Raw genomic sequence first — 12,488 nt, forward strand, 5'->3', positions numbered from 1 at the left:
TTTATAATTTAAATATTTTTTTAATACTTAAAAAAAAATTAGTTCAAGAGCGCACGAGAAGTAAACTAGTTAATTGCTAAAAAAATATTCAGTGATGAGCACAGCTATCGGATTCATGGAGTCAATTGGATGGTTCACGGGAGAGTCGAATTGTGTAAGATAACATGCCCAGTTCTCCATCTTCTTTGAACAACAAGAGTATGATTTCACCACCCATTAGCCTAATTCTGAAATTTGGTTGCAAGTCCGAATGCCTTGTCCAATTGTTAATTTCGTCGGTGCCTATAATTTGAAGAAACCAAAAGAAAATCTTCTGTGGAGTTATATTTAAAAATAAACATTAAAGAAACAAATTAAGAACAGATAGGCCATGATATCATGATGGCTTCCAATGATGTTGGAGAAACATGTTGGATAGCAGCACAACCGCTACAACTACTAATATTTAACGACTCCGATTTCACAACCTTTAACCAACCAACAGCAGTGATCGGATTGGCCTCCAAAAAAACTTTCAAAAAAAATATATATGGAGAGAATTTTGCAAGACCAGCATGACTTTGAAATCATTTCCAGCCAAATTCATACAGAATTTCTTACTCTTTTTCATAAAAAAAAAAAAAAAAAAAAAAAAAAAAAAAGTGAAGAAAAGAAAATCGGTAAAATGGAAACCATCACCAACAAGACGACAAAATCCCCATTAGAAAACGTGTTTCCTACACACATGCAAACTTAAGAACATCAAAACTAAACTAAAATCGTAATGAAGTTCACTCGATAATCTTATATCCTAGAGTTAAATGAGCAACAGGGGCTGCATGCATACAAGCTGTCAAGGAACCCCAACTATCGATCGCAAACTCGAGTAGATATTTCTTACAGAGGATTAGATTTAACTAAGGGAAGAAAAAAAAAACTCACCCTCAAAGCAGCATGATGAACAAATCCTGTAGTTACACCAGAATGATTTTTCTACCTTGCTAGCTGGAACCGATACTAGGAGAATCTACAGATAACGAGCCCATTTAGAACTTAAAATAATCTTTATTCTCACACTGATCTACTCATTAACACTCCCAGTAGACTCACAGACCATCTCTACACATGTCTATGATGGAACCCTCATGACTTCTGGAGAACATATTTCTCATATAATGCAAGGATGTCTTTCTTGTTGTGACTTCGCAACTTGAGGATCTCAGCACCATAATTATGTTTTGTAAGTTCCTGCTTTAGTTCCTGGATAGTGAACTTTCTATAATCTTCCTGGTCCGTTTGCTGACTTTGATTATCCTCATTGCCCTTGAACACTGAACCACCATCTTCTGGTTGTGTGAGCATTACGGGGCTGGTTGTACTCCTCGACCTCTTCTTTACTCTTCTGTCATCTGTGCCTGTGTCTTGAACAGATCCTACACCCATTTCGACATCTTCTGTTCTAATTCGTTTTCCATGGGAAGCAGCCTTAAGCTTGCCATCCAATGCTGACTCGTTCAGACGAACTGAAGTAAACTCCTGTTGGAGGGAATCAAGTTTAGCCCGTGCTGCTTCCAACTGAAGAGAGAAGTCTTCAGCTCTTTTATTTGCAACACTGTGGGCTTTCCGTTCAGCATCCAGGAGATCTTGAAGTGCTTTAACTGTACTAGCCCTCTCCACATTGTTTGATTTCAGAAGTGACTCTATTTCTTTCTCCCTTTCTTCAACTCTAGCTTCTAGCAATGCAACTTGCGAGACGGCATCCATCTCCGACACACGAACACTTTCAAGTTCACCAGCCAAATCATTTTTCTGTCTATCCAAGCTTTCAATATGCCTCTGAGCCCTCTCAATTTGGGCTAATCTTTCCATTGCCAATTTCTGAAAATCATTTTTTTCCTTTTGTGCAGATACTGCATCAGTCCTTGCTTTATCAGCTAATTCTGTAGCCCTCTTACATTCTTTTTCAGCATGATTACACCTTTCCTGGACTTCTGCAAACCTCTCAAACTCAGATCGGTACCTTTGCTCCAGATGGATCTTCTCTTGTTCCAGAATCCTAGCTTCTTTCTCATAAGATTGGGCCTTAGCATTTGCAGTCTCCAGTCTCTCAGCCAACTCTTTGATTTCAAGCTTCAGGGAGGATATTTCAGTATCATAACTCTTCATTTTTGACTCAGCAGCCTGCAAAAGGACTTCTTACAGTTAAATTGTCGTCCATGCATGTGAGCAAATTGTTACCACCATACGGTTTTGGTTGATGTTTAATTTCACCCAAAGTGCATGCACACATGCATTTTTAGCGCGGGGGGGTTACAATCAGGTGTTCCAAGAAACATACCTTTAGCTCCATGTTTAAGGTTGTCAAACACTGCTCTGCATGCTCTATCTTCCTATTCTTCTCCTTTATTTCATCTTCCTGCATATCCATTGATATAGAAATTATTAACTTTTCTTCTGGTTATGTTCATTCATTGAAATAAAAGGACATGGCAATGAGCTTTGTATGTACAGGCACAAATGCCTGTGTCAGAAACAATTACCTTCACAACCAAACGGCCAGAAAATTCTTCCCGCAGTGCATCTTCCCTCAGTTGTGTTTCTTTATTAATTCTTCCTTGCACATTCGCCGCCTTCTCTAAAGCGGATTTTGTCTCTCTTACAGCAATGTCATACTTCCGTTTCCACTCTGCTGCCTCTTCTTCAGCTGACCTGGTTTGTTCATGAGCAGCAGCCAACCTTGCTTCAGCAGCGCTGCTCCGAGACTTGAGAATTGCAATCTCTGAAGCTGCCTGCTCTTCATCAGCTTTCTGCTTTGATAACACCTGATCATGTTTTCTTTTCCAGTTGGATGTTTCTTGCTTGGCAGTATCCAATGTTTTCACCAAGTTAGAACACCTCTCATCCAATGAACTACGATTACTTTGTAAATCATTTATGCGCCTCATATAATCATCAGCAAGCTTCTTCTTTTCATTAATAGCTTCATCATATCGCTTCATATATTCAGACTTATCTTTCTCACTAGCTTCTAGTTGCTTGTAAAGTAACGCCATTTTATCCTCTATTGAGCGACATCTCAGCACAAGAGAACTCTTCTCGGATCCAATTTTATCATTTAGCCGTTTTGCAAGGTCAAGTATTGGACCTTCCAAACTGGGGAACAAAATAGTTTTCCTATTTCAATAAAAAAGTGCAACCTTATAAACAACCAAAAGGGAGAGAAATATACAGACCTTTGTTGTAGGAACATCGCTAATTTCTGCCATTTCCCTGGACCATGACATGATGTCTCATATTCAGATAAAAGACCATCAAGGACCTGCATGACATTCACAAACCAGTTCAATCACAATATAATGCAATAAACCATAACTTGAATCTGGAACATCATTTTAAGTGCATTTCTAACAAAGTCCCTCAGGCAAGGGAAATGCAACTCGCCTCATCTCTATGGCAATATTCTTTTTATCCATGCATAATGGGGCCCCAATGTAACTAAATAACTTTTTGGCAATGACAAACACATTTACAGGTGCTAATGACAGCTCAAGCATGAATCTATCATAGCTCTTCTAGCTTGGCTTCTTTGGCACGTTAATCACTGAATATCACAGTAATACTTAGAAGCATGTGCTAAAATTCCTATTTTGTTTCCTCCAGCTACTCCACATTGACAATTCTCTCAGCAACATCTTAATAAATCAGAAAGTATAATTCCATGAAACCAGTTCATTTAGAGACAAGGCCCATCTCAAATAAATTTCCCAGCAAGTGCTGGCAGGAGGAATTGAGAGACTCATACTGCATCTACCTTGATGGCACAGGCTTGATCACATGGACAAATAATCACGTCTGTAGGCCCAAGATCTCAATGACAAAGACTCATCTGGATAGCACATCTCTATATGCACACTGATTTACAGCTATAAGAGTTCTAAAAATTTCAGAAAAGTTGAAAGAGGAAAGAACAAATGAAATGGATTCATCTACTAACCCAGACCTTGTATTGACCCATTAAAAACTATTGAAAGCAATTTCATTCTCTAATTTTACCAATCTTGTCCACCTTTCAAATAAAAACCTTGTTCACCTTGAGGAATCTAACAAACTCAGACATGTCATTAGAACTTATAATGAGAGACAGAGAGAGGTAGAGTCCAAGTAACAAAACTTGGCTGCCTCAGTAGCTTATAATTGATAATACAACTGAAAAAATGCTTACTTTCACAACGTTATCTACATTGGCATCAGAAGCATGACAGGCTGCTCTCAGTCTCTTTTCCATGTTTTGTATAGTGTTTGAACATCTCAAGTCTGCCTCCATAAATGCATTCCTCTTGTAATCCTGCATCAGAAGCCATATTTAATCCACACGCACATGCACAAACACAGAACAAGTAACCCTATACAAAATCGACCTCCTTTTTTATGGAAAAGAATCTACCATCTGCTTTAACCAGAAGATAACTTGAATCACAACTTTAGTAATTTGGCAACTATATGATCTACACAATTTTAACTATTTTCCCTGCCATCAATTAGATAAAACCCACCAAAACCCTAGGAATTGTCCTAACCCTAGAGCACATGCAAAAGGAAAAAAAGTCCAATAGCTATTTTTCTCTTTGATAAATGTTTTAGCTTGTTCGGTCTCTTTGTTGTGTATGACCATGAGGCAATGTTTACATGGTTTCTGTGTGTAACCTTAATAGTTTATGGCTAGAAAGTTCAAATTTTAGATTTTACTCTCTCATCCTGGTCATTCAAAATTCTCTAAGCAAAGCTATCACACTTTTATGTCACCAATTTAGGCATTGTACAGGAAATACACATGCTTGCAAAATGGGCACATAAAGAGAAGCTTAATGTCTCATAGGAGGGCTAAAGCTAGTTCCTATAGCAGCATGGCCCCTTTTTTGTACATATCCAAATAGGTATCTGTGTGGCAAAAAACCACCAACCAACCACTCAGAGACATAAATATCAGCACCATAATGAAGATTATATCTGCCTAGTCGAAATATATAAGAATATAAACATCTACTATACATGGATTCTTAAATGAGGACAAGCTAATAATTTGTAGCATATTTTTTGTAATGTTTAAGAATTTTAGATTATTAGAACAGAGAAAAAACAATTGAAAATCTAATTAAAAGTTATCAAGTCACCAATAAATATTTCTAGTAATGCGGTTTTGCCTCATATGATATGAATCTTCTAACTGCATTGAGTTTGACCAGTTAACTCTCAAAAACTAAAATAAAATAAAATTATATAAGTGATTCAAGGCCTCCACCTCATTCCCTTGAGTAATCCAACATATAGCCTAAGTTGATGTCATTTGAAGAAATTGGTTTCTTATGTCCTTTCCATGTTGTTTTGCATAACTTTCCAAATTTTTTCATCATCTACTCTACACTTTCCAGTTACAAGCAGTTAAGCACCTTTAAAACAAAAGGCTGAATACAATAACCAATCATACAAGGCTAGATTAAATATTTCACTGTAGCATTCTTAATATATTCATTACCTCAAATGCTCTTCTGGAGAATTTCTGGAGAAGCTCTTCATATTTCTTCCTTGCTGAACCAATCCCCACAGCAGCAGCATTAAATGCAGCTAGTGATTTTTTAACAGCTTCTTCATGTGATTCTCTCAAAACAACCTACAGTTGCCAGACTTAGAATATGATAGAAATCACCAAATAGGTAGGGGATGAGCATCACTTACTTCCTCAGTTGGCTTTGAACGGTCAAAACTCGACATATAAATTTCTGTGGCAGCGTCATATGCTCGCCTACACTCAGCTTCTTCAACACTCTGAAACACAACATTACTAGAGGTGAAGAAAAATGAAAAAAGAAAATTATCACTGCACCTGCTTTTTGAAAAAAAAAAAAAAAAAAAGAAGTTTTTTTGAGAGTAAAAGTTATTGTTTATCCCATTTGTCCATTTTATATTAGTTTGTTACAAACAATTTGAATCATGTATATTTACGTGTGTTTGCGATTCTGCATGTGGATCCAGGATCTCTCTGCCCCCAATAGTTTGATTAAAATTGCACTATCACAAATTCAAACCATATGTTGAATCTGTCTCTTATCATATTCAAATCATGTTCGATAAAAAACCATTGACCTTTTCCTGTTCCAATTCACAACTTCTTGAAGATGACAACAAAGAAGCAAGATCCTTAAGAATATATGAGGCCCAAGTATTCTTGAATATTTAACTTCTTAGACCCATTTACCGATATAGATATTGTTTCCATATCGGTAAACAATAATAATATCAGTAAATAATAAGAACCATGGAGCTCCTACTCTTTAGAAAATTACATGTTCGTGCTTTCCCACACAGCCAACAATTTAGCTGTCACTTCTGCCTCTGTTTTCTGGGACTTGAGATATTAAAAGGAAAGACTATAAACTGCAAGGAGCATGAAAGAAGAAATGGCAGTTTGGTTTCTTTGCAAATTCAGTTGGCTTTATGTAAATGCTTATATATTGCTCCAAATTCAACTAGAAATTACCAAATTCTTCACACCAGTTTAGTAATCCAATAATTTAAAAACAAAAATCATTACAAACACTTTCATATAAAACATTTGGTTTTTGCGCCAATGATCTGTTATCTCATCTGCTTTCAAGTCAGTCAGCCACACTTCGAGAGAGATTATAAGCTGGTCATGTGGATCAACTGTTTTCATCATTTAAATATTCATTTTTAGGACAGTATTTGATTTTATCTATGAACATTAGCTTAAATCTCATTTATAATCTTGAGACAATGTTCAGTACATTGATGGCCTTAGATTTAGCATAATTTATGCTTTCAGAGAATAACTAATAATCCAAGATCATATAAAATGATAGAGTTAACAAAATAAAACACTTTTATTTTTTAAATAATATAGGTCCATGCATGAGTAGACAGATTCGTCGAAATTGAGTTTTAGATATGTAGAACAAGTAAATCAATCTAATTTCATTTTCCTGGGGAAAACAATTGTCCACCTTGATACTGATACCCAAAAAAAGTAGCATATAGGTTAAAGAAATCTATTGAATATTTGAAGGTTACATGTGGACTCTTGCAGTACCCAATGATGATTAGAACCAGTTTGTAGAGTACACTGAATGATTGAAGAAAATGTTGGGAGGGATGACTAGGAATCCAAGCAGCCATCTGCTATATTAACTTTCATGATTTCCAAAAGATAAAAGAGTTCCAACTAGGATGCATACCTGCCATGAGGAAGATATTGTTGGTACTGCACCATTATTGAGAGCCTCTAGATAAGATTCTGTAATACCAACAAGGACTGGGCCTGTCATTACAGTGGCGCCAATTTGCTTGGGCCTTGTTCTCTCAAAAACAAATTTTGTCAATGCATCCAGCCCAGCTCTAAATTCAGGCCTTAGTTTATCCAACTACATAGGAAACAAAGGGCTTAAGTTCACAAAGTCCATCAGTAAGAAAACATAAGAATGCGTGTGCTTGTGTATGAGGGAAGAAGCATGTATACCACATAAGGTACTAACCGAAATTTGATCCATATGCTGGAGATCATTTTCATTGTTCAAAGGCCGCACAAGAGGGAAGCATTCTCTGTCTGGAAACAGAGCTCGAATTGAGTCCCGAATCTATGACAATTACCAATGCATAATTAGCTCCTCTTAACATAAAAAGAAAAAAAATCCAGCACAACTCAGGTAAGATAAGCTAAGAAAAAGGATATCTCAAAAAATCCTGTCCAAATATCTGACAAAATAGAGACTCCTTTGCAAAAGAGTCTATGTCACTAAGTTAAACATGCAGTTAGAAAAAAACTAATTTTTACCTCATTTTTAGCAGCTATATCTTTTCCATTTCCCTGAACTGACCTTAGAGCAAGCTCTAGATAGTCACGGGGTGTTATTCTCCTATTATCCTCAACTAAATCCAGATAAAAATCCTGCAAGGTAATCAGGAAAACCATTTTGAGGGTTTTATGTAAAATTAAAAAGTTCATGTTCCAAAACAAAACAGGAAAATAATACCCTTAGAAGCCAAACAAAAATTGGGGAGAACTGCCCGAGTTCAGAAGCTGAACTTCTTCCACCAGAAGCTCTAACACGAATATGTTTTGTCATTTGAGTGACAAGGGAGAGTCGATCAAGTGCTGCTTCATCTATACCACCCATCTAAATAGAAGAGCATAAATAGGAAAATGAATAAAAATACAGTGAAAAGAGGGAGAGAGGAGACAATATGAACAGTGAAGATTAATCATGAATATCAGAAATGCATTATAACATGATGAAAAAGATTTTTCAAGAAACATCAACTACAAACAAGCAAGAAACATTAATAAAAAAGACCAAGGTCTCAGAATAAGTTTCCCTTACCTGATTGTAAATGAACATACTAGATAGAAGGACAGCTAAGGAGAATATCTGAGTGCTGTATGTTCCCTGTCAAAGAAGAAATTTACTTATGATAGATTAAGTTAACATGCTGACAAAACACAAGAATATGAATAATTGAACAATTACTGCATAATCCAGCAGAGCAGCTGTGTGGGAATATAAAAAGGATATGGTGTTAGTTATAAATAAGAAGGAATCACAGAAAAAAAAAATTCTTCAATTAATAAAATTCATTACTAGCCATTTCATCAATTCTTGAACTGCTAAAACATAAAGCCAGCACAACAATCATCAGTTCATCCTGATAAAGTAAATGCGCTTACTGTTTGATCATAAGCATCTATTCCTTCACTGTCTAACAGTAAGAGATTGTACTGAGTTCCATCAAGGGCTGTTCTCTTTAACGGTGCACTCCACAACCAAAGTCCTTTTGTACATGGTCGATGAGTGGATGCTACTTGAAATCCACTACTCCTGCCAAGAAGCTACAATACACAAGTCCACCTCTTAGTTAATAACTGACACATGAGGTCAGTTGCAGAAATGGAAGGTCATAACAAATAACTCTAAAATAAGTTTCAACAAACAAAATTCCAGTAGACATTCATTGATAAATCTACTAGTGTACATCTTAGGTAAAGGAATTGTGCATAACATCTGACGCAAATACTGCATTTTGTAATTTTGAACTTTTCCACAACCCAAACCCTAACTACATTCCAATCAAATCCCTAAACATATTACAATCCTAAAAGTCTCAATTTCAACCAACCAAACAGCATAAACCAACCAGAATCAATTCCCTTACCTGATTCAAAATAAAGCTTTTTCCCTGTCGAGCCCGACCACAGACTGAAACGACACCGATTGGTTCCTTAACAAGCTGGAGAGTAGCCACTGCTTCTGGATCCATCCGAAACTTCCCTTTCTCATCGCAGTAAACAAGTCGGATCGGCCTAGCTGGTCCGGTGACAGGAGGAGCCGACGGAGACGGCGACATGGAGGAAGAAGACGACTGAGAGTAGGATGACTGGGGAGAGGAGTCGGCGCTTCCTCTAAAGAAGCCGAACATCTTGTACGTCTCGGCGGTGAGCCTGAGATGTGCGTTTTGCTTTTGATTTTCTTGCTTTCTTTTCGGTTCTCACTTGTCTGGCAGCGACTGTGGGTTCAAAATTGGAGAGGGAAAAAAGGGTAAGAAAGAAGCGGCGAGAACTAATAACGGAGGTGGTGAGGGTGTGAGGGAAAACACCTCCACGCTTCTTTTGAGAGTCAGAACGACAGCGTGGAAATAAAGCTAACATCTCGGTCTGGCTTTTTATTTATTTATTGTTATTTTTTTATGAGATTTATTTATTGGATTGGATCTTTAGGAACATGTCAATTTACAAATGTTTTTTTGTATCCAAAAAAACAATTTACACTCATTAAAATAAGTAAATTATAAAAAAAAAAGAAAATATAAAATTTCTGACCAAAAAATTTCAAGAATTATTTGAAAATAAAATTTGTTCTAATCTTTCAAAGGCTTTTAGGAGCAGAAAACATTATATTTTACAGTTATTAAAATAAGTATATTATAAAAAATAAAAAAAGATATAAAATTTCTGACCAAACATCTTTTTTTAACCCTTTAACAAAAAAAACCTATTTTTAACCCTTTTCTCACAAAAAAAAAAAACCTAAAAAACATTTTAAACACCCTAATAAACCTATTAATAAGCTAAAATCAATCTTTAATCCCTAAAAATTGAAAAACTACCTTAATTCAAAAAAAAAACATGAAGGCTTGATCTACCTTTTGTGCCAAGATATGGGGTTAAAAACACTGTAATAGAACTTCTCTTACTAAATCAAACTCGTTAACATAAAAGAAAAAAGAAAAAAAAAAAAGAATAAGCATTCGTGGTGATTGGATTATAAAATAATCAACTAACCTCGTATCTCCTCCTCTATTTCCAAGACCCTTCTTCTAATCACTTAAATTTAGGGATTAAAATGTTAACAAAATGATTTTAAAGAATATGAAAACCTTAAGAAAAAGGGACCAAACACAAAACAAAAACTTTATGGACTAAAATAAAAGGAAAATGTGCTCCATGCATAATGGAGAAAAAAGAGATTGAATATTTATTCTAGTTTCAAATTTGATCTTTAAAGTTTTGATTGTTTTGAATTAATAAAATTAAATTTTATTTTACTAAATCGAGCAATAATTCTACATCTAAACTTATTATTGACATCAAGAGAACTCTATATCAAGCCAACAAAAACAAATCATCAAGTTCAATCATAAATCAATTCAATATGAAAGGATGAGATTGAAAAAACAGGTAAAGTAGGTAAAAAGTTTTAAATGATAAAAAAAAAAAAAAACATAACAAGTAATCATTGCAATCAACAATTGATTATGTCTTCCTTTTATGTTGCATTTTCATTATTTTTTATATACATTATCTCTTTCACTTTGCATTGTCTTGTATATTTATGATTTCGAACAACATTTACTTGTTTATCAAGCATTAATTTTATAAAACTGAATTGTAATTGTTACTAAAAATAGCAATTAAAAGAATGCGATTAAATTTGACAAAAAAAAATTCATATGCCACTATGTTATTTTAGAAATGGCTACACACAAAAACTAAGAAGATCACAAGGAAAAGAGGAAGGAGAGGAAAGAAAAGAAGAATGGATAATTGGAGTCACACTAGACTTGGGTCATTGTCACACACAACCTCATGAGAAAGTCTCTGTCAAGACAATTCCAACAATAACAAGGAAGGCCACCATTGGATCCCGAAGGAAGTTGTACATTCTACCACAATACATTAACCTCCTTCACATGCGAGCATGTGTGCTACACATTCCATCCACTTCTTCACTTTAGTCCTTGGTTTGACAAAAAAAAAAGTTAAACATTTGTTTCAATTTCAAATTTGGTCTTTAAAGATTTAATTATTTCAAATCAATAAAATTATATTTTATTTTGCCAAATTGAACATTAACCCAGACACTTTGAATGTTTTCTTGACACTGTGAGAACCCAAAACCAAGCTAAAAGAAATAAATTACCAAGTCCAATACCACATCAACAATATGTGAAAGAATAATAATAAAAAAAAAGTTCTATAATAAAAAAGGGTTGAAAAAAGGGCCTGAAAATTTAGTCCTCGATTTGACCAAATAAAAAAGACTAAACATTTGTCAATTTCAAATTTAGTTTTTAAAGCTTCAATTATTTTGAATCAATAAAATTGAGTTTTATTTTATCAAATCATGCATTAACCGAGCTTTGAATTTTTTCTCTCAATATCACAATAACCTAACATCTAACATCAAGATAATCAAAACAAATTATTAAATCCAATCCCATATCAACTCAATATGTAGTGATCAAGTTGGAAAAAAAAGTTAAGTGACCAAAAAAAAAAAAACTATGCAACATTATTACAATCCACATTATATTGTGTTTATGTGTACAAAAAAATCATTGGCTCTTTTAGTTTCTTTTTAATTTTCCAACGGTATGAAACTTGTATTTCTTCATCATTATATTTTGTTTTTGTAAAAATCTCCATTTGAATAGAAATACACGAAAAATAAAATTCAATTTTTTAACGTCCAAAATATTTTCCTTTCTAAACCTTCTCTGATCATTTTCAACAAAAGAAAACAAATATGTATGATAATTACCAAAATATCCTCTAAGAAAATATTTTTATCTTAAAAAAACCCATCAAAATATTTTTGATATCTATTAAATCCAAAAGAAATTCATATATAAGAAGAAAACTCATTTTCTAATATTGAGTTTATTTTATTTTGAATTCTTATATATTAAAAAAAAGTCATTGATTTACAAGATTTTATATTTTACATTTATTTGTAAATTTTATATATATGTGTGTGTGTGTGTTTATAAAATATAATATTATTTATAAATTTTCTTGTTAAATGTTTTTATTTTAAAATCCATTAGATACTTTTATATTCAAAACATCCTAAAATAAAATCTCTCTTCCAAAAAACCATCTTAAACAATATAATCAAGCTCTAACTATTTTTTAATAATATTTAAAATCCAATAAATATTTT

General features: G+C 34.1%; 1 protein-coding gene across 2 annotated transcripts; it reads right to left on the reverse strand.

Moving 5' to 3' along the window:
* On the reverse strand, window positions 1-9,667 carry LOC118031268 (uncharacterized). 2 transcript variants are annotated; one of them, XR_004684501.2, is made up of 15 exons: window positions 9,202-9,667; window positions 8,717-8,878; window positions 8,373-8,438; window positions 8,025-8,168; window positions 7,826-7,939; window positions 7,527-7,628; window positions 7,230-7,415; window positions 5,713-5,802; window positions 5,513-5,647; window positions 4,202-4,324; window positions 3,213-3,298; window positions 2,520-3,132; window positions 2,318-2,395; window positions 922-2,160; window positions 1-282 (listed from the first exon to the last, which is right to left on the reverse strand). XR_004684501.2 is itself a non-coding variant. In XM_035035620.2 (14 exons), exons 1-14 carry the CDS (start codon window positions 9,463-9,465, stop codon window positions 1,123-1,125), a joined length of 3,201 nt encoding a protein of 1,066 aa, XP_034891511.1. In that variant the 5' UTR covers window positions 9,466-9,667; the 3' UTR covers window positions 657-1,122. The 2 variants fall into 2 exon arrangements, 1 of the variants encoding a protein (XP_034891511.1); XM_035035620.2 differs by lacking the exon at window positions 1-282 and having other exon boundaries at window positions 657-2,160.
* Window positions 9,668-12,488: the final 2,821 nt, after the last annotated feature.

Source organism: Populus alba, chromosome 11, assembly GCF_005239225.2.
Source record: "Populus alba chromosome 11, ASM523922v2, whole genome shotgun sequence".
Taxonomy (NCBI): domain Eukaryota; kingdom Viridiplantae; phylum Streptophyta; class Magnoliopsida; order Malpighiales; family Salicaceae; genus Populus; species Populus alba.

Excerpts from the sequence above, each read along its gene's own strand:
- LOC118031268 (XM_035035620.2), bottom strand. The coding sequence starts at position 9,465 with ATGTTCGGCTTCTTTAGAGGAAGCGCCGACTCCTCTCCCCAGTCATCC. Across the intron at positions 7,629-7,825 it reads ATATAGCTGCTAAAAATGAG|ATTCGGGACTCAATTCGAGC; the intron begins GTAAAAATTAGT and ends TAATTGTCATAG. Across the intron at positions 3,133-3,212 it reads GCGATGTTCCTACAACAAAG|TTTGGAAGGTCCAATACTTG; the intron begins GTCTGTATATTT and ends TTTGTTCCCCAG.